The sequence below is a fragment of the Aulonocara stuartgranti genome, assembly GCF_965226115.1.
Source record: "Aulonocara stuartgranti genome assembly, chromosome: 16".
Taxonomy (NCBI): domain Eukaryota; kingdom Metazoa; phylum Chordata; class Actinopteri; order Cichliformes; family Cichlidae; genus Aulonocara; species Aulonocara stuartgranti.
The window spans coordinates 23,903,516-23,930,271 of record NC_138952.1 but is presented as its reverse complement, the minus strand read 5'-3'; the positions used below and the strand labels follow the sequence as shown (position 1 = coordinate 23,930,271).

At 39.8% G+C, this 26,756-nt stretch overlaps 1 protein-coding gene across 4 annotated transcripts in view; it reads left to right on the top strand.

Annotated features, from left to right (window-relative positions):
• Positions 1–26,208, top strand: part of nalcn (sodium leak channel, non-selective) — a 71,777-nt gene extending 45,569 nt beyond the window's left edge. For 3 of the 4 annotated variants that reach the window (XM_082507750.1, XM_082507749.1, XM_082507752.1), the window contains 29 exons: positions 8,785–8,921; positions 9,575–9,716; positions 9,876–9,949; positions 11,559–11,660; positions 11,756–11,825; positions 12,012–12,103; positions 12,256–12,378; positions 12,534–12,590; positions 13,107–13,227; positions 13,306–13,437; positions 13,976–14,143; positions 15,253–15,357; positions 15,780–15,886; positions 15,967–16,087; positions 16,187–16,285; positions 16,585–16,678; positions 19,692–19,798; positions 19,958–20,035; positions 20,122–20,241; positions 20,335–20,403; positions 20,507–20,655; positions 20,844–20,937; positions 21,281–21,413; positions 22,628–22,743; positions 23,170–23,327; positions 24,371–24,521; positions 24,636–24,785; positions 24,922–25,039; positions 25,329–26,208. In XM_082507750.1, the coding sequence (XP_082363876.1) occupies positions 8,785–8,921; positions 9,575–9,716; positions 9,876–9,949; positions 11,559–11,660; positions 11,756–11,825; positions 12,012–12,103; positions 12,256–12,378; positions 12,534–12,590; positions 13,107–13,227; positions 13,306–13,437; positions 13,976–14,143; positions 15,253–15,357; positions 15,780–15,886; positions 15,967–16,087; positions 16,187–16,285; positions 16,585–16,678; positions 19,692–19,798; positions 19,958–20,035; positions 20,122–20,241; positions 20,335–20,403; positions 20,507–20,655; positions 20,844–20,937; positions 21,281–21,413; positions 22,628–22,743; positions 23,170–23,327; positions 24,371–24,521; positions 24,636–24,785; positions 24,922–25,039; positions 25,329–25,471 (3,330 nt within the window). In that variant the 3' untranslated portion in view covers positions 25,472–26,208. The remainder of the gene's footprint in view (positions 1–8,784; positions 8,922–9,574; positions 9,717–9,875; positions 9,950–11,558; positions 11,661–11,755; positions 11,826–12,011; positions 12,104–12,255; positions 12,379–12,533; positions 12,591–13,106; positions 13,228–13,305; positions 13,438–13,975; positions 14,144–15,252; positions 15,358–15,779; positions 15,887–15,966; positions 16,088–16,186; positions 16,286–16,584; positions 16,679–19,691; positions 19,799–19,957; positions 20,036–20,121; positions 20,242–20,334; positions 20,404–20,506; positions 20,656–20,843; positions 20,938–21,280; positions 21,414–22,627; positions 22,744–23,169; positions 23,328–24,370; positions 24,522–24,635; positions 24,786–24,921; positions 25,040–25,328) is intronic. The other variant, XM_082507751.1, reaches the window with a different exon arrangement.
• Positions 26,209–26,756: the final 548 nt, after the last annotated feature.

Below are 26,756 nucleotides of genomic sequence, written 5' to 3'. Positions count from 1 at the left end.
CCTTGTATATTATATGAATTTTCATATTTTTATATCAGTGTGTATGCTGAGTCTCTGCTTTAGGTAGAAAGACCCACAGTACAGGGAACACTGCATACAGTGCGTAATTAGTGGTATTATTAGCTCAATGCGAGCAGTGCTTTTACCGTAATGTTGAACAATGAGTTTTAAATTACTGAGGGGAAAATTATGCTTTCGAAGGTGGTTGGTGACATTGTTTGTCTTTCACGGCTCTGGTCACGCTCTTTGTGTTTCAGAAATATCAGTTGTAAAACCTGTCAAACATGTCAGCTCCCCTTAACCTCCATTGTGTTTAGCTTCCACCCATGAAAAATGTCAGGACCAGTGTGGTTGCAGGCAGAAAGATGGGCTAGTGGGCTAGCAGTAGCTTTATGTATGCGTATCTCTGATTTGGTGTCAAGCCTTTGGAAGAGTCACAGTTCAGTTATGCAGATTTCCCCCCCGTGTGTGTTATGCCACTGCCAGTGTTATGTACTATGTAATCTCTTTAAACCTGATGTCCACACAGGTCAAGATTTTGGTGTCAAAAGCTTTCTGTTTGTAGTCTGCTGTAATCTTAGCTCTATTGAGTAGACACATTTGAACTGGCTTTGTTTGCATGAAGATAAGAGTGAAGTTTAAATCGGAAAACCATCAGTTTTTGTCTACTGGCAAGCTAGGTTAGCTAACCTAGCAAGCTAGCTTTTTATTTATCTGCACTTGTGAAAAATCAGCGGATGGAACTGGACGTCTCAGCTCAGAATCCAAGGGATACAGCAGAAGCCCTGAAAAAATGACCGGTGTCCTCAGATGCTAAGTCAGCAGACCAGTTTGCAGAATGTTTTCTACGTGAAATCCATCATAGTCTTGTTATATACTCCTCTCTGACATTAACATGATAAATGACTCCTAATGAACATATACTGGTCTAATTTATTTCGTTTGATTTAGTGCACTGGTGTGTAGTGGTTAATGCTGTTACCTCACAGCAAGAAGGTTCCAGGTTCAGTTGAGAACAACTAGGAGTTTGCATGATCTCTTTGTAACTGTGTGGTTTTCCACTGGGAACTGTGGTTTTCTCCCAGTCCAAAGACATAATTGTTGGGTATTTTGGTGTGAGTAAACATGGTTGTCTGTCTCTTTTTTACCCCTGTCATGTGCTGGCGTCCTGTGACAGCTGGGACGGGCTTCAGCCCTCCTGTGGTTAAGAAAACAGATGGGTTGATGGATTCAAATCAGTTAAATAAGATGTCTTATTAAGATCCATGCACAGTAGTTCACAGTTCTTCTGATTATTTGCTCTGGGGAACACTGGCAGGTTACATTCTTTTCTTGAACCATTTCCTGCAGGTATTTATAATGTTATTTAGTCAGCTTAATGTTTGACTGGTCCAACTTGGAAATAAATTTTCCTGTCAGGCATATTAGGTCAGCAGTATCCTCTTTAGAACAGTTCTATAGCCTCTTAAACACATATTTTCTGAAGATCCAAGATGACGCCCCCCCCCCCCCCCCCCCCCCCCCCTTATTTGTCTTTATTCTTTTACTGAGTGTAAGGGAAACGTGAGCAGGAGTATAAAGGCACTGTGATCAAGGGGATCAAACTTTCTATGCTGTGTTATCTGATTGGTTTAATGATGCATGAGGTTTTGGCAGGTTTAACAGTCGTGAATCAGTGCATTGTAATCAGAGAGCCTGGAAGCAGGAGTATAGTTATGCTTGTATGCACACAGGCACATTCAACTATGCATGCACTGTATGCACATATAAAGGGGGATCATGGATAATCACAGACATGACAGTAAGCAGGACTGCAGCTGATTAACAAACTGGCTTATTCCTCCACACTCAAGCATCATGAGTACAAAAGTAACAGGAAAGTCTTATTGGTTCTTGAACACACACATACACAGATGTTCATCCTCCACTCATCAATGTTGATTAGGATTGTGTATTTATTGCTTGAGATGAAATTAGATGGAAATGCATAATGAAAGGAGGACCGGGACAGGAGATGACTAGACAGAAATGAAAGGAGGAAGGAGATCCCTGCCACACACACACTAGGCGCACACACTCATTCACAGCCCCCTAGGTGTGCTTTAGTACACAACTAATAGGAAACTCCCTCACAGGGTGACTGTGACTCAGGTGGTGGGGCAAGCTGTCCACTAATCACAACGTTGGCGGCACCTCCACCTGTCAAACGTCCTCAGTCAAATCACTATTCAAATCCCAATCTTTGATCAAGTGACTGACCAGGAGTGAGAACAAGGTGAAGTCATGCATGCAAGACAAGAATTATAGAGGAGGGAAATGTTTTTACTATCTTATGTTACTCTTTTTTTGTATTAATAAGTTAATCATCATAATAATCGATTAAGGTTTAGTAATTTTGTTAACAGTGCTCATAAAACCACAGGCGGTATGCATATCTAAATTGTGAGTGAAACCTTTTCAAAAGGAGGAGGTTGCATGTTGTTGCTGCCTGCTATTGTGCTACCTTCATCTATGCTGCCATAGTTTGGTGGGCTATGTGGTGAGAGAGACTGATGGCCTGTCTTCATCCAACAAACTGTTCCTACTCGCAGAACAGTGCAGGACCAGAGGCTAGGAGCTTGAAAGGGAAGGGGGATGTTTATAGAGTGCCCGAAGATAGAGAAAGGTGTTTACCCCTAAAGGCAATGATGATGATAATAATGCATTTTTTATTTGTGCAAGGTATGAATTGTCAGTAGTGAAAAATCAGTTTCTTATTGCACACACACACTGATTTTTGCATATCTGTTTGTTTGGGTGAAGCTGAATATTCTAGCAACCAAACAGGTCCTCAGGCCTGGTAGATGAGTCATGAGGAACATATTTGCAAAATACTTAAAGGGGACAAGAAGAAAGTCAGAAAAGCTGAAAGCTATGCTGCCTTACAATTTGCAGTCGGTTAACAAATACAAACAAACTGACATTTGAATCCTATGCAGTCTTTTCCTTCTGTTCTTTGACACTTTCTCTCTGGCTTTTAAATTATTTTATAGTTTTATGTGGAAAGGGCAGAGGACAGGTAAAGGCATTGAGATTGTCTTTTTGTCCATCAGTGTTGGCAAGCTTATTTTAAACAGCTGCAGGTATATCCCATATAGTGCAGCTGTTGATCAGAATTCCTTAAAGAGCAACATTTGCACTATATAGAACAGAATATAAGCTTTTTTTTCCAGTGCCTTTACCTGTCACAAGACATGTAAGTGTACTATGTGAGCATTAACTCATTTGCAATAAAAGATAAATTTATAAGGGAACTTGACCAGCAGCATTATTGATATTGTAATAATATCATTGTCGCTTTTCCCACAATAAGTGTGTCTTGAAAATCTGATGTTGTGACATAACAGTTGGGTATGAATGAGGTAGAGAATGATTAATTACTATTGTACAACGGTGACAGGAGCATGCTGTATCATTGTTGCAATAGTGATCCTTTAATTACTTTAACATGTCTTTATATAAATTCTGAGAAAAAACAAAGGCTACTCTACATTTGTGTGAATATGATGTAGCTTGTTTGGACATGTCAGTTCTGTCTTCTCTTATATCTGTGCTGGAACCTCCATATTTTGTTAAATGTTTAACATTAAAAATCTTTTTTTTCAGAAGAATTTCGTTTAACCAGAAGCGTTGAAAAGTTTTATTGTTTTATTACCTCCCACTAGAGATTTCATTATTTATGAATTAAAGTAAAAGCCTGTCCTCAATCTTCTTGATTTAATGGACCAAGGACTTATTTGGGGATCTAGCAGAGGGGGAGAAAGGCGAGGAAAACAGAGGGAGCGGAGAAGAAAAGAGCATATCCCCTTAGAGAATCCCAAAACAATGTTTTCTTATCTTTTCAATGTCACTTTCAGTTATCTATTAAAAACACTCCCATTTTCTGAAACTAGCATCAGCACACACAATAAAACACAGGCACATGCACATTTTTTTAAAAGAAAGAAGTCTTTATCGAAATGTAATTTTAAGTGATTTTTTTTTTCATGTTTATTATGTTTGCTTTGGGCTGTCGTCGCACATTCATGGCAAGAGTTTCCAACATGTAGGCATACAGAATATCTGACAGTATTTTCATACTTTTGGATCTAAAAAGGAAAGACTATAATAGGGGAAAAAACAAGAGGCTACGTGAGACCAAGAAAGGCAAGCATGGGGATACAAAACAAAAATTAGGTTCAACATACCCCCTTAACCCATTAATCTTTTTTAAGCCCAAAGCAACATAGCTGAACGTGATACAGTTTTGGACTTTCAGACAATGGCACCTGCAGTTGTTTTGAGTATCAGGGGTAGCTATTAGAGGTTTATGGGCTGTGTGGCTTTACAGCAACTCCGCAGTATGCCTCATTACCCAACTAATGTGAAGAAAGAGGGTGACCCTGCTTACTCGCTCTCTGATCTCCTTCCACTGGGTATTGCAGCTTTAGGCTCACAGGCCTGGGGAAGACTTTGAGGAATGTGGAATGCAAATAGGTTGTTTCCAATTACAATGACCGTGCGTGTTTTTGAATTTTTCAGCATTTTAATATTGGCATATATCATGGCTAAAATTGTTGAGCTGGCACAAATTCATAAAAAGAGAGCGACACACACTGCAGATGTGCCGAATGATGGATTGCACAGCAAGTAAAGCTGTGTTATTATTACGAAAATGTGCCGTCTGGGGTCACGCACGCACACATCCTCACGCGTACACAGCTGTTGTCTGGTGGGGCTGGTGAAAGGCAGGCTGAATGGTAAAATGCAGATGATTTTATGCACTCCCACAGGCATTTGACGGATGTGTGTGGGCCGCAGTTTGGTAGGCGGCTGTTCATGAGTTCCTCATTGTTTGGCCACTCGCAAATATTATCGGTGTTTGCGTGAGCTAGATTCGCTTTACAGGACTGAGAGTTCAGAAGGATTGTCCACTGCGAATATTAATACTGTAGACACTAACCTGCTTGAGTCATTCTTCTAATTCACAGATCCATTTGTCCTTCTGCTAAATGGGATTTTTATCCGAATGGAGCTGTTCTTGCAGCTGTAAAATGAAGCTATCATGAAAAGTTGGGGTGTTCACCTGCAGATGGATAAAAGTATTACTATTGGATAACAAGGTGAACTTCATCTTTATACAGGGCTTTGCTTCTTTCTACCAGCAAAGAAAGAAAAGCAGTTGATTTTTCCCTCTGAATTCTCTCAATCTTCAATACTCTCTGGCTCTGGCTATTTCAATCCTGACTTCTTCATGCTCTCCCTGAACTACGGCTATGACTGAATTGGGTTTAATGCTTAATGCTAATGGTCAGTATTAGTTTTTTTTCACCCCTCTCAGCCATGGTCAAGAGAGCTGTGGAAATCCCAGATGGAAAGTTCCCTAGCTCAGCGGAGCCTGAAATTGGCTTGAATGAAGGGGGAAGCAGTGGCAGGTCACCTGAATGGGTCTCAAGGCAAAGCACATTAGTCTTGGCTCCATTGTAACTGCGCCATGCATTAAATCTCATCAGTGGCAGGGAAAGCAGTAGTTTTGATTTATCAGCCGTTAACTATGACACAAAAAGAAATTCCTTTTTTTCCCACGTGCATATGTGCACATAGACATACAAGTGGAATATAAATATCCCACATTTGTCACGTGCACACACGTACTTTTAGTGCTTATTCCTTAAGGCGTATATAACAAAGCACATAGGGCAGCGAATGCAAGCTGTCACTTATAATGCTGTTTTAGTGTTCAGGAAAATATTTATCCCTTTCACTGTTGCTCCAACACGTTCACTGTGCACGGTGCAGTTAGCTAATGTCATGTGTTGTTGCTTTGAAGAGTCCTTGTTCGATCAGAGCGTGAGACTTAACCAAGCCCATATGGAAAAGAAATAGTAAAAACATACATGATTTACTCATGAAAGTGGCCACTTTCTCATTACTTTCATATTTTTTTTTAGTAAGTATATAAAACATACAAGTTTCATTATATAATTTTTCAAGGGATCTTATATGTGCTTTCACTCCTGTATGCTTTTCATACAAGTTTCATACAAGACAGATAAAAACTTTATAAGATTTATATATATCTTTTCCATATGGGAGTGTAAAGTTGTGAGATGTTAAAGTAAAACAAAACAAAGAGCTGCAAACTGGATAACAATGCAGAGCTGGGGATAAATCTCAGTGCAGTCATACGTTTGTTTATTGCAGTCACAGTAATAATTTGATCAATGTTTAAAACAAAACTATTTATTCTAGTGCCTTAAAGCTTGTAAAGCCTTAAACTAAGTACTAGATATGTTCATAATACTTGATTGTACCAGTTTGGCCAGGGTTCTTTTCTTCTTTTTTAAATCTTTGCCTTGATAGCAACAGTATTGATACATTATTACAGTACGGTGAAAACCTGACAAAGAGGCACTTTCATTTTCAGGAACACATAAAATCAGTAAATCTGCAGAGAATAGATTTTGTGTGAAAGCAATCTCTTCTTCCTCATTCTTGTTTACTTTATTGATTTTACAGACAGAAGACCTGCTGCGTTAGCATTAGTTGGTGATCTATGGCAGCTTATGAGTGTAACTACACATACAGGCGAAGCTTTCACAGAGAAGATTTCCACAGTGTTAGAAGTCGAGGAAACTATGCATTGCACTACACTCGCCACCCCAAACAGCAATCTGTGGCACAGTGGACTCTGATCAACGTTCCATTGATAAATTTAAATGTAAATTCGATGCATGTGAGTATGAATAAGTGTGTCTAGCTCACACGACAGTGAAGGTTTTTGGTTTTTTTTGGGGGTTTTTTTCTTACAAGAGGATGAAAAAATTAGAGGTCAGTGAGGGAAGGAATAAATGGAATCTGAACCTGAAACTGAGATCGTGAAATTTAATGCTAACTTTTTTTTTAATATCTTTCAAGAAACCCAAGGATGATTTATAAAAGAGTATAAATATTTAAACAAATATATAAATATACAAAAAACAAAAGGCTAGAGGTTGAAGGCTTAGTTGTAGAGATGACTTTTGATGAGTTTCTTGAAGGACTCCATTGACGGGGCATTGCAAAGCTCTTTTGGGAGAAAGTTCCAGAGGGTGGGAGCTGCCACACTGAAGGCTCTGTCCCATGGCTGGGGATCTTAGCATCTGAGACTTTGTGTATGGGTGGAGCAGGTCACACAGGTACTGAGGGACCCGGGCTTTAAGGGATTTGTAAGTGAGAAGAAGGAACTTGTAAGGATGATCTTATATAAAGAAACACTGAGACTTTGAGTTTGATAGAAAAGAACAAGTTCTGTAAAGGATAGAGGGAAATCTTTGCTTTGTTGCATTGTTGTAGCAGATAAGGGTGTAGGGGTTTGTTGAAGGTGCACATCTCACTGAGTTGGCCCAATTGATTAGTACCCTTGGGAGCCAGGAGGTCCATATTAATGATGTGTGTGTGTGTGTGTGTGCTTCAAGTTTCAGTAAAAGAACTGCAGCACTGAAAATAAGCTCACGATTGTGCTCAAAACATTTTTTTTCCTATTCTGTGCTCTTGCAGCAAACACAGCACGCAGTTCTTTTAAATAATGACTTGTTTTACATCTTGAAATCCATTTGTCTTTTTTTTTTTCAATCATCAATTAAGTTTTGTGTCGTTATTTTTGCCGGCTTCCATCTGTTGGCTTGTCTCTTTTACCTTTTTTTAGTCTCAGTCTCTCTTTCTGCCCTGTGTCTATCTTGGGAGTCAGTATAGACAGAAAGCCTAGGCAAGAGAACGCTGGTGCATAATTCCATCTTCACAGTATGCCACACACCCACTCAGGGTAAAGGAGAAGCTCCAACATTTTAGTCTGCTAAAAACAAAAAGAGGAAGTGGATAGGCAGATTTCCATCCCTTCCTTTCTCAGGTTTCTCTGTTCTCTGGCTGTTATCCCTCAGATCCAAGAGGCTGTTCCAGTCATTTGGTCGCTCACAGTCAGACAGCTGCTGACAGAAATACCTATACGGGGAACAGAACGCAGGGACGTTTTTATCAGCAGACAGACAGTCACACAACGCCACGACTGACAGAGAAATATTCACAGAGCCCAGTCAATATATTTCACAGCAGTTACCTTCTTCGAATGATAAGCTCCAGTTCCCCTCGTAGGCCTAATCTGCAATGCATCAGGGATTATCTCCATGCACCCATACAGAGAATACCTGCAAGAGAATTTCAGTCAGCCCCCCCAATATGTAATTAATGGAAATAATTGGTTTTAGTCCCTTTGTCATCTTTTGATTTCACCAGTCTGCGCTGCATTGCTTAAGCCGGCACACATGCACATTATTCTGTCATTATTGTTTCTTTTCTCCATTAACCCCTCCAGAGTAATCTTTCTTTTTTTTTTATCTTCTGTTGCCTTCTCCCTTCTTTTCTGAAAAGTAAGTGGGATCTCATCCTAAACGTGGTTGTCTGTACTGTATGTGTTGTGAGTGTTGTAGGTAAGTGTGTTGCTGCCATCATCTGGCAGAAATATAAAGCTGCACCCTCAAAGCCGTTACCTCTGGATATCCCACACATAACCTCACACCTTCTGCTTATGAATAGCAATGAAAACCTGCAGATCTCAAGATCAAAAACCTTCATACAACCCGAACTCAGTCTAACCGTTCCCGTTTCCCCCCTCCTTGGTTTCTAACTTAAATCCCTCTCTTCTCATGCTGTCAAGGCCGACTGCATTCTTTAAGAGTGCCCTGCAGTTCTGTTCTGTGCTTAAACTGCCTCTCATCCTCCCTCTGTTAGCTCAAGCAAAGCGAAGCCAATGCTGACACCAAAGAGAAGCTCCCTCTACGACTCAGGATCTTTGAAAAGTTCCCCAACAGACCTCAGATGGTGAAAATTTCCAAGCTTCCATCTGATTTCACTGTGCCCAGGATCAGGTAAACACACAAACACACACCTTAAACACAAAAACTTTACATAATTTGGGCTATTTTTTGTCATGAAGAGAAAATGAAGAACGATATCCACCAGAGCTAAAAAGATACACAGACATTTAAAGTGAGCTAGATTAAATATAGGGACAATGTTATGTTAAGTAGTAATTCTCAGTGTGGGTTTATGAGTGTGGGTTTTAACAGAGACCACCAAAGATGTGAAGCTTTTGAATTCCACCAGTAGTTTCCAGACATTATGCAAACAAAGTAAAAAGTAACGTTTTCATTCCTGCTCCTAGTTTAAAGCAGCTAGTTGGTCATTTGCAAAACAGACTTTTTATGTTCTGCAGCCTTTAGCGGTAAAACTGAACTATATTTGATGCAAAGTCCGGCTCATAATTTAGCTTTATTGTTTAGTTGCCGAGTAGCGCAGGGCCGAGTCCTTCACCCTAAAGAAATCTCCCTCTGCAGCCCATCTGCTGGGTTGCTGCACTAAGAGCTTCCACTGCAGCTGAATTTGCACTGATGTAATTATGCGTCTAAGATAAGCTTTATAAATTTGTGATCGTCTACTTCTGAATATGGATTTCTTTAGGGGGACACCGTACATTAAAATTCATGATATTTCTGTGCGTGCTGTTTGTCGTGTACTTTAGGGAGAGTTTTATGAAGCAGTTCATCGATCGTCAGCAACAGGATACCAGCTGTCTGTTCCGGCGTCTCCCCTCCGCTTCATCCTCCTCTTGTGACCACTCCAAACGCTCAGCAATTGAAGACAACAAATATATTGACCAAAAGGTGCTTTCACAGACTTCTTTGCCTGCTCGCTTACATGCTATTCCTTTCTTTGTCTCTGTGACTGTAAATATACAGCAAAATGAAGCAGATTGCCACGTTGTACCTAATATTTACAGCTGTGTAGGTTTTTTTTTTTTTTAACTGACCATGCTTTCTTAGCTTCGAAGGTCAATATTTAGCATCCGAGCTCGTAACCTCCTGGAGAAAGAAACTACAATCAATAAAATCCTACGGTAAGACACGACTACACCTGAGTAATTGTGACAAACTGTGCTAAATTTGATTAATACACGTATCGTACGCCAGCTCGCGCATCACAGTGAAATGAGGATATTAATATGCTGCAATAAACTATAATGTAACTTATATTTCTGTAACATGTTCACGTTTCATCCGCCTCTGTTCTAAATTTAACCTGCGCGTACAGACATCTTTTGACCATCTACTCCCTGCTTTTAGGCAATCAGTTATTTGCATGTTTTTGCTTTTTTACAGTAATTCATACACTTTCAGTTTTATACCTTCCTTAAAGACTTGAGTTAAATGTGTTTACAATGCATTATCCATAGTCATAAAAATGCATCGTGGGCTCTGCGTGGGTGAAACTAATAATGTGTGTACATATTAGGTGTAGCTGTGCCACAGCAGCACTCTTGTATTGTTAATGCTTCTCTCTGTTTTTTGTTTTGTTTTGTTTTATTCGGCACACACACACACTCAGACGCACACACAGGCCCACTTCAGACTCATTTACTGTTGCGATGAAGTAAATGGATAATTTGCTGTTCAGCATGGCAGAGCTGGCACTAAGTGCAGATTAGCTTGCCGGCACCGTGTCCAATCCGTCCCCCCTCCCCTTCCATTCCAATATTCTGTCAGTCTGAAAGATAGACAGCTTATCAGTAGTCATAACACGATCTGTCTGGCCAGCCATCCTCCACACAAGCACACAATTAGGCTCACATACCAGCATAGTCAAACACACGCGCAGTCCAGCATACGCAGGAATTCATGCGTGCTTATTGCCAGTAAACAAGCAATCGCTCAGAGTCTCCATAAATGATTAAAGTACACACGTTGCTGGTGCCACAATGTCATTAGCTCTGTTCTGGTACATGGCTCTGCTGTTAGTCAGAACAGACAGTAATGATCAGAGTCTCTCTCTCACTCACACACACACACACACACACAAACACTGACTAATGGAATGATTCAAACCAGTTTCACAATGGTAGACTGGGTTACTACAGTCCTCTTATGGTTCCAGACTGACAAAAGCCAGAGATGACTTGTTACACTAAAAGATGGACAAGAGCTAACTATCTTGTCACACTAGGGGTGGGAATTCTAGTGCAACTTATGATATTTTGATATCACGATATGCTACAACAACACGGCGATTCTTAGGTGCTTGCAAGGCAGTTATGAATGAGTAACTAAAGAAGGGGAAAATACTCTTAAAAAGGCAAAAGTGTATTTATTGGCAGCACTGTGGTGTCAGTGTTTGTCTGTACTGAGCATTATTTAATATGAAATTTTTTATTAATGTGCCAATTCAGTTACTTCTCTAATATTATGCCCCCCACTGTCAGTAATAGCTGCCATTTTCCTGTCCTTTGAGTTTCTTCCTCTTCACTGCAAGCTGATTAGCTTCAATTAACTGTACCCTCATTCACTGGATAAACAGCACCGTCTGGAATCATGAACTAGTGACTCTGGTGAAGGACCATGTTTAGAGCATCTACATGTCTTTATAAAAAATTGGTACTTGATAACAAGAGGTAGCAAGGCAGTATATAGTTTTATTGGTATTGCAAACTGTATTGTGTCTGTGTTTCCAAGCGCTTGCACAACACAGCGGATACAAAGTGGATCTTTTGAAGGCCAGCCTGCCAAAGAACGCTCCATACTCAGTGTCCAGCATCACGTGCGGCAAGAGCGCAGGTCTGACGTACACTTTGATGCACAGACAGAAACTTAGACACTTGTGCTTTACTGTCGAGACCTTGTATCTTATGGTCTGCTTTTTGCGTCTGCAGATCTCTGCGACATGGTTCTACTAGTCAGAGGATCAGCCGAGGGAAATCGCTGGAGACTCTCACTCAGGATGTCAGTACAAAGTCACATCCCAGCACATACTTTGCACTAGGCTTGTTTGTTGCCAGATAAAGCGCTTCTGATTCTATGGTCCTTAAAAATATATCTCAGTATATGCAAGAAGTGTAAGAAGATGACAGGGAATTTCTGTAATAAAAAAATGAGTCATATATATTGTCTATTTTTTTCTTTCCCCAGCATTCCAGCACAGTGCGTTATCGTAATGCCCAGAGAGAGGATAGCGAGATCAAGATGATCCAAGAAAAGAAAGAACAAGCTGAAATGAAAAGGTTTTCACACACAATATTATAATTACGTTAAATCAAGTTCTTCACCAAAAAGTAACTCAGTTAAGTATGGCTAAACAATGGTTTATTCTCTGACGTGATTGATATGAAGTCACTGGTATTTTCTCCACGTCTTTGCTTGTGTGGCTGAGCAGGAAGGTTCAGGAGGAGGAGCTGAGGGAGAACCATCCTTACTTCGATAAGCCTCTTTTTATCGTGGGGCGTGAGCACCGTTTCAGGAACTTCTGCAGGATGATTGTTCGAGCTCGCTTCAATGCGTAAGACTGGTCTTAAATCTAAACTAACAGACACACACACATACAGTGTTTATATGAATCTTTGTAGTAAGAAAATGTTTTGAACCTTATGTTTTCTGTCTGTCTGTATGTTTTTTGTGTGTGTGTTTTTTGTTTTTCTATGACTTCATATGTAGATCAAAAACTGATCCAATAACTGGAGCAGTGAAGAACACCAAATACCACCAGCTGTAGTAAGTGTGATGAATTATTGATTGCCTGACTCTCCATCGATCTGTTCATTGTGCAACAGTGGAATACTCATTAATTCTGTGGCTTATTATTTGTCTGTTGTGCTTCCCCAAACTGTGGTAAGGAATGAAAATTGTGAAGTGAAGAGCTGTGAAATATATTTCACCCATTATGCAGCCTGATAGTAATTCAGCCGAGCAGAGAAACTGATTACTGAAGTGAGAAGCAGAGCAGTCCTTTGTATCAGATACCGTTGGTGCCTGGGGACATCTTGCTGTAAAACAGATCGGCCTGCTCACACGTGCACACAGACACACACACACTAAGATTTATTCACTCTCACTTTCTGATACCTTTCCCCACTCATCCTTGTTCTCTCTTTGTCTTGCCGTACCTATCTTTTTTTATATTGTATTAGTGTTTTTCTGGCTAGCAAACCAAATTGCTCTCTTGGCCTACTTACTGTATACCAAACCTACTTTTTCTTTGCGTGGAATCTGATGTGCGTTTCCCTGCAGTGATCTTCTGGGCTTAGTCACCTATCTGGACTGGGTTATGATTGTTGTGACCATCTGCTCTTGCATCTCCATGATGTTCGAATCCCCCTTCACCAGGGTTATGCACGCCCCCACCCTTCAGGTATTAAAAAGATGACTGATGGTTCATGAACAGTCAAGCGCAGGGATAAATGCACTAAACCAGTGGCGTCTGTTTCAGATTGGGGAGTATGTATTTGTGATCTTCATGAGCATTGAGCTCAACCTGAAGATCATGGCCGACGGTCTGTTCTTCACCCCGACAGCTGTCATCAGAGACTTTGGAGGCGTCATGGACATCTTTATCTATCTCGTGAGAAATCTAATATAAATATTGCTTCATCGTGTTTTTCCATTTAGTCGAGTGAGGGGACATAGACCAAATGCAAAGATATTATGCATTTTTGTTTGCTATTAACTATTATAGGAGTATTTTGGACCTTTTAACATTCATATGACTTTCCAGAAAATTTTACATCTGACAACCACCTCACAGATTTGTTGTTGCTGCAAATGTTGCCTTACTTAGAGTTACGCAGTAACCATATGAATCAAAAACTGTATCCAGTTTTAGTGCCTTACTATCATGATTTTTTTTGAAAGCTGCAGTTTTGATGTGAAATAGAAGTGGTCAATAGAAGAAATATTTTATGCTGAATGTTATTCAGGCTTCAAAGTTGGAGAGTCTTTGGTTTGGGTTCAGTAGATCAGGTTTGTCCAATGTTTAGTACTGAGAGAAATGAAAAGAGAATGGATAGTTTCAGTGTTGTTGTTGGAAACTAAAATATGAATCACGTTGCTGTAAAATCAGTAGGATGCTATTCATGCTTGCTTTGCTGTGTTCGCTGTAGGTGAGTCTGATCTTTCTGTGCTGGCTACCTCCTGACGTTCCTCCTGAGTCTGGGGCTCAGCTGCTGATGATGCTGCGCTGCCTGCGTCCGCTCAGGATCTTCAAGCTGGTACCCCAGATGAGGAAGGTGGTGCGGGAGGTTCTCAAAGGATTCAAGGAGATTTTTCTGGTTAGCACCTGTTTGCATTTTCCACCTGTGTGTGGCAGAGTGTGTGACTTTTTTTTTTAATATACCAGATAACAAGACAAATAGATTATTTTATCTACAGTAGCGGCAGATTATTGTTTTTTATTAATGAGGGAAACAAAAAAAAAACCTTCTCGTGAATTTCGATTAATATAACTCAGTCTTCTCTTACAGGACTTACAATTTTTGCAGGAGAACTATTTAAATAGGGTTCAAATATTTGTTTAAATCAAAATGAACTTTTCTTACCTTAAACTTGATACCTTACCTTCAACCTGACCGCCACACTGCTTATAAAATAAAGTGACACTGCTCAGGAATTTCAGAAAACAAATGGGAAGCTGTATAAAATACAGTAAATGCAATAAAGGAAATAAAGACACAATACAGTGCTTTAAAGATCATAATGCACAGCATGTCGAACAGAAACATTTTTTGTACCAGTCTGTAAATAATAAACAGTTTGAACTTGATGACGTCAACATCAAGAAGGATTTTGACGTCGTTTCAGTTAAGTTGACCAACTTAACTGAAATTTCTCATCCATGGGATAATAAAGGTTTATTCTATTCTATTAATTGAAATTTAGAAAGCAAAATATTTTCCCATCCATGCTTATTTTAGCTACTCAAAAGTTTGAGGTATTCCCTATTGTACTTTTTTGTTTCATATCTGCCAACTGAGACTGCAGGCGGAGTGTTTAGTAATTTTTTTTTAAAAGAGTGTTAAATAATTAATGCCCAAATTTCACATTTCTTTTTTTTTTTAATTCATCTGATCAGTGACTTAGTGATGGCTTAACTTGCATTAGTGCTCACAGTGGCTTCTTCTTATACCCCATTATGTATATTAACCAATTTTATTACAAACTGAGCGCAACTTTTTTCTAAACGGACAGCATGTACCAGCTTTTCTGGAAACTGAATATAGTTATAGTTGTGTTACAATGTTATAGTTACAAAAAATGTGCTGTAGTTATTGATTTTTACTCTGTCTGATTGATTTTCCTGGCTGAGGTTTCTACATCCACTGCTCTCATACTTGGATTATGTTCAACTTGTGTCTTAAATTCCTGATTGATTTTTCTGCAGGTTTCCATTCTGCTCCTCACGCTGATGCTGGTGTTCGCAAGCTTTGGAGTTCAACTGTTCGCCGGAAAGCTTGCCAAGTGCAACGACCCCAGTGTTCTTAAACGGGTACAGCAAGAAACTCCTCACTGACCCACTGTTCTACACTTCCTGCAGAGAACTACAGGCTGAATAAGTAGAAGGGGCCTCCCCAGTCAAATCAATAAACCAGTGTTTCCTTTTATCCTATTTTCTTAACAACAGTCCTCACGCTTTTTTCAGCTTGTGCTAGAACAAAACCTTTTATTTTATAAACAGTTGTTCCAAGATAATTGACTATATCTAGAAAAGTATTTCTTATTTAAGTTAAATGCAAGTGCTTTTTATTTAAGTCTACTGTAATGCACTAGACTTCATTATTGTGAAAGTCTTTGGGTATATTATTTTCATAAATCATGAATCCAAAAATAGCCCTTTTCTTCCATTTCATTAAATGTTCTGATTATTGTTCCTTTCTGTGTTTTGCTGTTAAACTTTGTGGCCTGTCACAGGAGGATTGTCACGGGATATTCCGAATAAACGTCAGTGTTTCCAGAAATCTGAACCTGAAACTGAAGCCTGGAGAAAAGAAACCAGGTTTCTGGGTACCACGGGTCTGGTAAGACTTGTTTTTCTGCTTGTGTGTGCATTTGTTTTTGCACAGCCAGTCATTAATGCACACATTATGACCTCTTCTAGGGCCAATCCACGAAATTTTAATTTTGACAATGTGGGAAATGCCATGCTGGCTCTGTTTGAAGTGCTCTCACTAAAAGGGTGGGTGGAGGTCCGAGATGTCATTATTCACCGTGTTGGACCGGTACTGATCCTTAACATTTCATATAACAATGAATTTTCTCATTTTATGCCTGCAGTGCGTCAGCTGCTCTACACATTTTCTAACTCTTTGTGTCTGCAGATCCATGGCATCTACATTCATGTCTTTGTGTTTCTGGGATGTATGATTGGACTCACTCTGTTTGTGGGTGTTGTCATTGCAAACTTCAATGAGAACAAGGTAAGAGCCGTACTGCGTATACATTATAGTAGATACACCTTCTTGCCTTTTATTGCCTACCACCATACTGTGTGGTATGTGGGGCATTATGGTGTCACTCTGACCACTAGTTAAACAAAACTGACCAATTAAAATGCATCTTGTTTTAGATTTTTGTGAGGCGTGTTCCCCTGTTGTTTGGCATCAGATAGAATAGTGCAACACAAATTAAACCTGGTGATGGTGCAGTTATGTGGTACTCCTTCTAGGCCTCTAGGCTTACAACCACGAGGAGTTAAGATTGTGTCTCATCTCAACAGGGTACTGCTCTGCTAACAGTGGACCAGAGAAGATGGGAGGATCTGAAGAGTCGATTGAAAATAGCCCAACCTCTACACCTACCCCCTCGCCCAGGTTTGAGTGTACATAATAAAATAACATAATACATTTCACCAATGGTTTGCAAAACACAGCTGCAGGCAGCAATAAGGCTACGTTCACACTGCAGGCGAAAGCGCATCAAATCCGATTTTTTTGACCCTATGCGACCCATATCCGATCATGCTATGACAGTGTGAACGGCGCAAATCCGATATTTTCAAATCCGATCTGGGTCACTTTCGTATGTGGTACTGAATCCGATACATATCCGATGTTTTAGAAAGCGACTGCTGTTTGAACGGTCAAGTCGCATTAAATCCGCCTTTTACGTCACCGACACAAGACTGAAGCCAATTATCAGCGCCCGAGAAGACATCGCGAACGCTTCCTAGCCATCCAGTGTAGATGTCAGTGAAACTGTTGGGAAGACAACGTAAACATTTTATTTGTACTGTATAATCTGCAGATTCTGACAGAAATCTGCAGCTATCCTTTGAAGCACCGCTCCTCTAAAACAGCAATAAGGATCATTATTAGGTTATTTACATTATTATGTAAATAACAAAATAACTTAAAGCAAAAATTGGGAAACGTAAAGTCCGAAGTCTTTATATTAACGGCCATCAGTCAAACAATACTGTTTGTTCTTGGTCTAAACAGAGCGCGTTGTGTGTGACATCTTCTTTTGCGCATGCGGGCCGCTTTGAGCGTTCACACTAGAGCGCGTTTGCTGTCGCATTTTATTTGTAGTGTGAACGAGCAGACAAAAAAATCGGATTTGATCAAAAAATCGGAATTGAGCATTAAGACCTGCAGTGTGAACGTAGCCTAAGAGAACCAAGAAATAGGAACATTTTTTTAAATATACTTTTTTTGCAACATCCCCCAGTGACTGTGTGCAAAACCTGGTAACCAACTACAAGTAACGGCTTACTACTCTGCCATAACAAGTCACGTTTTGGGGATCAAATAGTTTTTTCACTCAATGACAGGCAAATCAATTTATAACGTTTATGCAATGTCTCCCCCAATCACAGTTTTGGTAAACTCTTTTAGTACAGCAGTTAAAAAAAGGTTAAAATAGTCAAACATTACAGTTGAAAAAAAAACTAACTAACTAGCACATCGCACATATAAGACGGCATTAAGTGGCTCAGTATGACAGTGTTATTCATATGTGACCCGCAACAGCACTGGAAGTCTGTCACTGAATTACATGTCATTGCTTTCTTTTGCTGCCTGCAAGTGGAAATATTTGTTCAGACTTTATCTGATTTTCCTACCTGAGTTGAAGAAAACTGCCAGCTTTATTACAAAGTAAAATCATGCGGCTGCTCTCCCTTTAGTGATTAGAGTCATGAGAACAGTAGAAGTGCCTCAGAGGCAGTGTGGGAAATTGTCTGTTAGTACAGTTGAGGCTGAGAGCTAACAGAAAATCAATCGCTTAAGTTTTAGTCATCACCGCCGCTTATTCCAGCACCATCAACCTGACTTTGATCCTCATCCAAAGGTCTTCAGTGCAGGCACCACTCACTCACTCACTACCCGTGGTTCATTAAAACACTGAGCTGGTCTGTGCTCACACAGTCACATCCAAAGTACTTACAAACACTCTTTGTGGCCAGCAGTCATATAGTATATAGACTCACAACCTGCAGATTTCATTGTTTGATTTTCCTTGTTTTTTCATTTGATATTAAATGATCCTTGAAAGTGGGCAAAAGACACCACTATATAATATTTAGGAACATTATATTTTTGAAATATGATGCTTAAGTAGGTTAAAAGTGTCTCACAAACACAACACAACACGTCATGCCACTAAAGAAACAGCTGAGAAACAAAGGCATTGACGTTTATCAGTCTGGAAAGAGTTACAAAGCCATTTCTAAGGCTTTGGGACTCCAGTGAACCACGATGAGAGCCATTATCCACAAATGGAGGAAACTTGGAACAGTGGTGAGCGTTCCCAGGATTAACCTATCAAATTACTCTAAGAGTCCATCAACGACTCATCCAGGAGGTCGCAAAATAACCCAGAACAACATCTGAAGAACTGCAGGCCTTACCTGCCTCAGTTAAAGTCACAGTGCATGTTTCATCAAAAAGGAAGAGAGTGGGCAAGAATGGCCTCAGTGGAACAATCCAACTCGAATATTCTGTCGACTGACGAGAAAAAAGTGGGACTTTTTGGAAGGTTGTAGTCCCGTTACGTCTGGTGTAAAATGAACAGCATTTCAAAGAACAGTCAGTGAAACATGCTGGTGGGGCTTCCTTGCTGCCTCATGATGCTGTCATTGATGAAATCATGAATTTTGCTCTCTAACAGAAGATCCTGTAGGAGAATGTCCGGCCATCAGTTCATACCCTGAAGTTCAAGCACACATTGGGTAATGCAGGAGGACGATCTCTTAATGACTCAAAAAAAGACAAAACAAAATGAAGTTTTTGGAGTGACCCAATCAAAGATCGTCTGATTGAGATGTTTGGCATGACCTTTAACAGGCCGTTCATGCTCAAAAACCCTCCAGTGTGTCTGAATTAAACAATTCTGCAAAGAGGAGTTGGCCAAAGTGATCTGAAAGGCTCATAGAATAAAAGTCGCAAAGACACTGCATTCAGACTATGAATGTATTCTGCCTTAGATAACTTAGATTTGATAAGATTAGAAAGGTTTTCTAAATATGCTTAAGAGGATCAACATTTTGGTTCATGAAGTGCAGAAGCTGCCGTTTGAGACAGCCTGTCCAAAAAACTTGCCAAATTCACAAAAACTTAAGCATGTTGGCATGTTTTTCCCTTTATCTACTTGAATAAATATGCTGCACTAAAGTCTCATTGGCCAGGTAATAATAATCGAACAGTCTATGAGTGCCATCTGTTGGACAGTAGGGGTTACTACTGAAAGTTAAATCACCCGGGTTATTCAATACAAGAGCCTTTTCAGACATTTATAACTGATCACTGATGATCAAAAATGCCACAATTCTCCAAAATCGTTGTTTAGGTTTCACTGAATTTGTTTGCCTTCTTTTGTGCTTGACAGAGAACGGAGGTTTCCGGGCCAAGATGTACGACATTACTCAGCATCCCTTCTTCAAACGGGGCATTGCTGTGCTGGTACTGGCACAATCTGTCCTCCTCTCAGTCAAGGTAACACCTCATTTAACAGTATATGACGCCGTATTACCTGAGAGTGCTTCTAATTGTCTTTGTTCAGTTTACACTCTCAGGTGGCTTTTTAATTATCGCAGATGTGAACCCAATTTTATATGTATGAACTGACGTCGGTCTTTTTGTGTTTTTCCTCAGTGGAATGTAGGTGATGACGGTGTAACATTTCCCCTTGCCACTATGTCTGTAGTTTTTACCTTCATATTCGTCCTGGAGGTGAGCCTGTTTTGGGGGGGATGGCTGGGGTATTTGTAATGTACCTGAGTGGCTTTATTTACTTTACTGCTGCTGTTGTTTTATAGGTGACAATGAAGCTGATAGCCATGTCCCCCGCTGGTTACTGGCAGAGTCGACGAAATCGGTATGACCTCCTGGTTACATCGCTCGGTGTCATCTGGATTGTTCTGCACTTTTCCTTACTGGTTAGAAAAATCTGTTAAACAAATTCAAATTCAGTCAGTATTATTGATTTTTTTTCACTACAGCTAAAATTACTGTACAATTTTCTACTCCAGAATGCGTACACCTACATGATGGGCACATGTGTGATTGTCTTCAGGTTCTTCACAATATGTGGGAAACATGTGAGTACATTAGTCAACAAATAAGATAAAGTACTTTATCCAAATAGATTTTCTAGTGTAGGAATAAAATTCTGCTTTTTCACCTTTGTGTACGATCTTAAAGGTGACACTAAAGATGCTGCTGCTCACTGTAGTCGTCAGCATGTACAAGAGCTTCTTCATCATCGTGGGGATGTTTCTCCTTCTTCTCTGCTATGCATTTGCTGGAGTTGTTCTCTTCGGAACCGTCAAATACGGAGAGAACATAAACCGGTAATCATTGCTTTTCCGATCTTTATTATGAAATTTCCCACTCGTGGGACTAATAAAGGTATCTTATCATTATCATTATTATTATTATTACTATTTTTTTCAATAAACAATACAGGATGTAAGCAGCGGGTACAGTAAAGGAGTTCTTTACACAGTTGTGTCAGTGTGTCTATCTCCTTCAATCGCAGGCATGCCAACTTCTCCACAGCAGGCAAGGCTATCACTGTTCTCTTCCGTATTGTCACAGGAGAAGATTGGAATAAAATCATGCATGACTGCATGGTAAGATGGGCTGCGGGTACAGTGCACTTCCCCATAGACAAATGTGAAGTGGTTTCTGGGGCCATTTCAGTGCAGTAGGAGGATTTGATTGTTGTCTTTAGTGCTCACAGCATAATATTGTGGTTACTACTTTATATTTCTATTATTTGGCCATACCCCGCTGATCTCAATGTTGCCGTTCTTCTTAAACCACTTTATTAAAAAAACAAAAAAGAGGACCAGTGGACACTGTTAATATTAGCCATATAAGTAAATAAGAAAACATGTTTAACATGGTTTCTTAGAATATTTGATGTTTGTTTTAATATCTGTTGGTTGATGCAATTTTTTTCCCCCTCCCCAGGTGCAACCACCATTTTGCACCCCAGATAAACATCGCTACTGGGAGACGGACTGTGGCAACTATGCTGGAGCACTCATATACTTCTGCTCTTTCTATGTCATTATAGCCTACATCATGCTCAACCTTCTTGTAGGTCAGTCAATTTTTTGTTATTTATAACCTTGTAATGTCATCTTATTGACTCACCTTTAATGTCGGGTCCAAAAACTAGGTAACTTGTTATATTTTATGATTTGATTAGGGTTAGTACAGTTTAGTTTAGGCAAAAGGATAATGATATCAATATAAACTAGAAAATGTATTTTCTGAAGAAACTGCAGTGCGAATGCTGATAGCTGAATGTTTTAAGCTGAAATGACATAAATGCTGAATTTAAGTTAAAAATGTTGAATGAGATTAAAAATACAGAAATTTTCACCTGAAAACAAAAGTTCAGAACTGCTAAAAGCCGACGTTCACACAGATGAAGTTGAAAAGTAGGTGAACATGTTTAACCTCCTAAGACCCGAACTCTTCCACGACATGCATTTTTAATTTCTCCTTGATATTTGGGCATATTGAGGCCCAATTAATGTAAAAACAAAGAATTACCAGATTTTTTTTTTACCTTTTTTTTTTTTAAAGAAAAATAAGAGCCACATATGAGGATATTTGTTTAAAATTTTGATAGAACAGTAGCAGTACAATGTCCTCGTAAGTAGAAATCAGGCCCATGTTGAGCAAAATTGAGTATTTTGTGATGTCCACATATGTGGACGCCAGGTCCTAGGAGGTTAAAATGTAAATTAGAAAAAGCTGACTAATGACAAAAGAAAAGTTAGAGTCAGAAAACATCTGAATGACAGGAGCGATTTAACAAGTGGGGTCTTTCCTACTGTTGAGACAAACTCCTGACTAAAAATACAGTGTATTTATATGGGTCGGTTAGAAGGTTATCCCTCTACTTGGATTCACACAGTTCAAAAAGTTTACTTCTCTGAGCATTGAAAGACACACTGTTGGAAAGAGAACAACGATGGCCACGTTTTGAGAGTAAAATGAAGGCTGCAGAGCAAACACTGTGCACACAGCAGCAGTTGAAAGAAGTTTTTAAGATTAATCTTAGCATAAAAAATAGCATGAAACTTAAACTGGAACTGAAGAAAAAGTATAACGTTTTAAAGTTTGATTGGTGGCTCTAGGTCAATGAATGTGGAAGTAGTTAGAGTTGAAAAATGAGTAAGTTGAATGAGAATTTGAAGATTCCCCTATTGAAATACATGTCACAATGAAAACTCATAGATAGAGGAACTGGTATTATTGAATATTTCTGCGTGTGTGTATTAATATCTCTTTTTGTGTCTGCAGCCATCATTGTGGAGAACTTCTCTCTGTTCTACTCCACTGAGGAGGACCAGCTGCTGAGCTATAATGACCTGAGGCACTTTCAGATCATCTGGAACATGGTGGATGACAAACGGGAGGTGAGAAATTAGCAAGAGGAGAGTGGGCACAGTTACCATGGCAACATCTCTGGCCATGATAAAACCATAGTTGGTGGCACATTGACTGTTATGAAGCAAAATACTTTTTTTCCAGCTTATTGGAACACACTAGTGGCCAAATATGTTTGCTTAGAATGTCGTCCCCAGTCGCTGAGATATCAGGTCACTTACTGTTTGGGACCTTCATAGTTCCTTTGCTATGAAAATCAAAGGTTCATAAAATATGATTTAGGTTGTTGAAGAACTTTAGAAACAATCTTAGTTACTTTGTGAGTAAAAAAATCTAAATGCAGTTGATATTTTACAGCTTTTGAAATACACCTAAATCCCAGGATTTCAGGCTTTTAAAGTTCGTTGCATAATTTCTTAATTTACCCCGTGAACTGTGTGACCATCTCTCTCCAGGGTGTAATCCCCACATCCAGGGTGAAGTTTCTGCTTCGTCTGCTTAGAGGCAGGCTGGAGGTGGACCTGGACAAAGACAAGTTGCTGTTTAAACACATGTGCTATGAGATGGAGCGACTTCACAGCGGAGGAGATGTGACCTTTCACGATGTGCTCAGGTGACTGAGATCACACATAGATGCAGAAGATTAACCCTGAAATAAATACCTTCCATTGCTAGTGGCCTGGGATAATTTAGAAATAGTTTTCTTCTTTAGTAAATGTACCTGACTCACAATGTCTAGAAAACATTCAAGAAGCTTTTGTTTAATGTTTTGTTGTGTGATGCATATCATAAACTTTATATCTTAAGTGTTGCTTGCAGTTTAGAAGCTGCTTGAGTGGTGAGTAAGACTGGAAAAGCACTTTATAAATACAAGCACTTTACAGGTATGTACCTGTCTGTTGGTGCTTTGCACCTGCAAACACTGGTGCCCACAATGTAAGAAATTAGAGTCCATTTCTTCTGAGCCTATTGAGATTAAACTGAGACTAAAGCAGAGATCAGAAGAGGAGTTTGGGGGTCATATTTAAACATGTTCAAATCCACACACATGCTTTTTTGCCACTGCTTTGAATCCACTGACTAGTTTGCAAAAAACAAGTTTTGTTCCTTAAGTGTTAGTTAATATTTAATGAATATTGATTATTATAAAGGTTAGTGATCTTAGGTCTTATATGGGACACTCTCCCTTCTCTCTGAAGCATTAATTAAGGATTGATCGTACATCTTTTAATGTCAGACGGGCTCTTATTACATTCTAAATTAATCTGTAGTTCAAAATGTGTTGTAGACATTTATCAGGGAATTCTGGGCCCTGCTTTAAAGGCATAGAATACGGTCAGTATGGAAGTGTTAAACAGTAACCTAAAATTCATATCAAAGTAATGAGTCACATTGTTTAAACCTGAATCAGGGGATAAAAACCTCTTTTAAGTGCTTCTCATGTTTCCAGTATAAACAGTTGGCAATGTAGAGAGACGCAAATGATGTCATTTTTTAAATATCAGAAATTTTTAATCAGGTGACATCACATTCACCACTTTTAATTCTACCAAACCTATAACTAAATATCTCTCTTTTCTGTATGTTTTTGCATGTGTGTGTGTGTGTGTGTGTGTGTGTGTGGTTTGTTGTTTGTGTATGTGTGTAATCGTGCAGCATGTTGTCATACCGCTCAGTGGACATAAGAAAGTCTCTCCAGCTGGAGGAGCTGTTGGCAAGGGAACAGCTGGAGTACACCATTGAGGAAGAGGTTGCCAAGCAGACCATACGCATGTGGCTCAAGAAATGCCTCAAACGCATCCGGGCGGTTAGTGTCTTAACAGAAAACACATAGTCATGCTTTGTGTTTTGTTCCCCTGCAGTATCCGCAGTATTGTAAACATGCACGACACTGACCACGAATGTATGCGTGCGTTCACAGAAGCAGCAGCAGTCGTGTAGCATCATTCACAGCCTGAGAGAGAGCCAGCAGCAGGAGCTGAACCGGTTCCTCAACCCTCCCAGCATAGAGACCACAGTGCCAAGTGAAGACCACAATGCTAACAACCCAGACAACCCCTCACAGCCTGAGGTAAAGCCCCGCATCTATACCACCACTCCATACACAGCCAACACATGCTCACAGCGTGATTTATAGCAAGCACATAATATAATCTGCGGGTGTGCGCTTGCATTGGTGAAACAAAGGATCTCTCCTCTTTGTTTAGATGAGTGGCCTCCAGCAGCTTCGGAGCCCCACGTTGTCAGACAGAGGAGGGTACAGGCAGGACTCCTCGGACCTGGGGAGACCACAGAGGAAGCTGGGACAGTGGCGGCTGCCTGCAGGTGTGTCTGCTGTAGTGTGCTGTCTACGTACTGTAAGAGGCAACATTTCTTTAGAGGGCGTTCTGTAAAAGTGAAAAGTTTTTTGCTCAAGTTTCTCTCTGCCGTGGGAAAATCCAGGCAGTCTGTTTATGAGCTTCAATGTTTTAAAAAAGACATCACCTCATCTTGACACACTCTCGCTTACAGCGGCACGCAGTGAATGTCCATTTGTGGTGGAATTGGTAATATAACATCATAAATTACATGCAGACATCACAAGACTCAGGGTGTGAATGTCTTTCATTCTCAGGTCGCACGAGTGTCAAGTCTATTGTTTGCAAGATGAACCCCGTCAACGACGAGGCTTCTTCAGGGTCAGAGGTGAAGAAGTGGTGGACCCGTCAGCTGACCGTCGAGAGCGACGAGAGCGGCGACGACCTCATTGACATTTAGAGATGAGCTGCGCGGCATCCTGCGGTGTTTTATAGATGAGCTTGGAATCTTGCTGGTTGACTCCAGTTGTTTCATTTTCTCTTGCTGTAACCCGACCAATGGAAACAAAAATGTTTAGCTCTTTTTTCTGATCGAAAAGCTTGGCAGGACGTGTGCGGAGGCTGTCGATGAGCCATCGATCCGGCAGACAGAATTTCTTTAGGTTTGGCATCGGAATGACTGTTTTTTCCACAGTTTCCACTCATTATAATGAGGACTTTTTTCTATGCAGGCACATATGGTGTTAAAGATTATTCAATGACCGAGGCCATGGCGTGTAATACAAACCAAGAAGCTGCTGCTGTATGTGTTTTCTACTGTTTCGTGTCAATATTTGACACTGGCCATTGTGCTGTTGCAGCTCCAGTTTCTGACATCCTTTCATGTTGATGCTCTGTCTCTGTTCTTCTGTTTTAGTCAGTGTTTTCCCATGACGTCTCTGGTGGTCTTCAGTATTACTCATATAAATGTTGATTTCCTCATAGTCACTTTATACTTAAACCAGACCTCTTGTTCTTGTTGGTGGAACAAGCTACATAAATGAAACTTTTAGATTGATGACTGTGAATGTAATTAATACATCTATCCGTATTTGTGTGGCATTAAAACGTTAACTATTTTGTAAATTATTATAAATTCTTAGCTTTATCAAGTATTCAATTCTTCTATTAAATAAAGGCCCAAACTTGTTGGGCATTTATGAGGTAAAAGACTGAGCAGACTGTTTTACTTTCCTTTACATTCAATTGCATACTTTTACAGGATACCTTCGAACAAGGCAACTTAAAGATTTATAGTTAAGTTCTTAATATAACCAGTCATTTATCTCCGTTCTTAGCAAGTTCGATTATGGGGTAAGTCACAGCATAAACCACGTAATATTCCACTATAAAATTTGAAAAGCATAAAAGCTAAAAGTTTTTACATTTTTTAAAACAGTTAGGTGTCTATAATGCATGGTGTTTTAACAAAAATCAAGGCTCTTGTGATTAAATATGCTGTTCACAGACAGAAAATAGATAGGGATAGATAGGAGCTATACGGTGGTGGTGTCCTCTCACAGTCTAAATATATAGGTGTTAATTTGGAGAACTGGCCGTGGGTGTGAATGCGTTGGCCCTTTGATGACCTGGCGACCTGTCACGAGTGTATCCTGCGTCTTGCCGGTGTCAGCTGGGGTAGCCTCCAGAGCCCAGTGACTAAAATATATAACAGTTTTATTCAAGAACCAGAAAATGCTGTCATT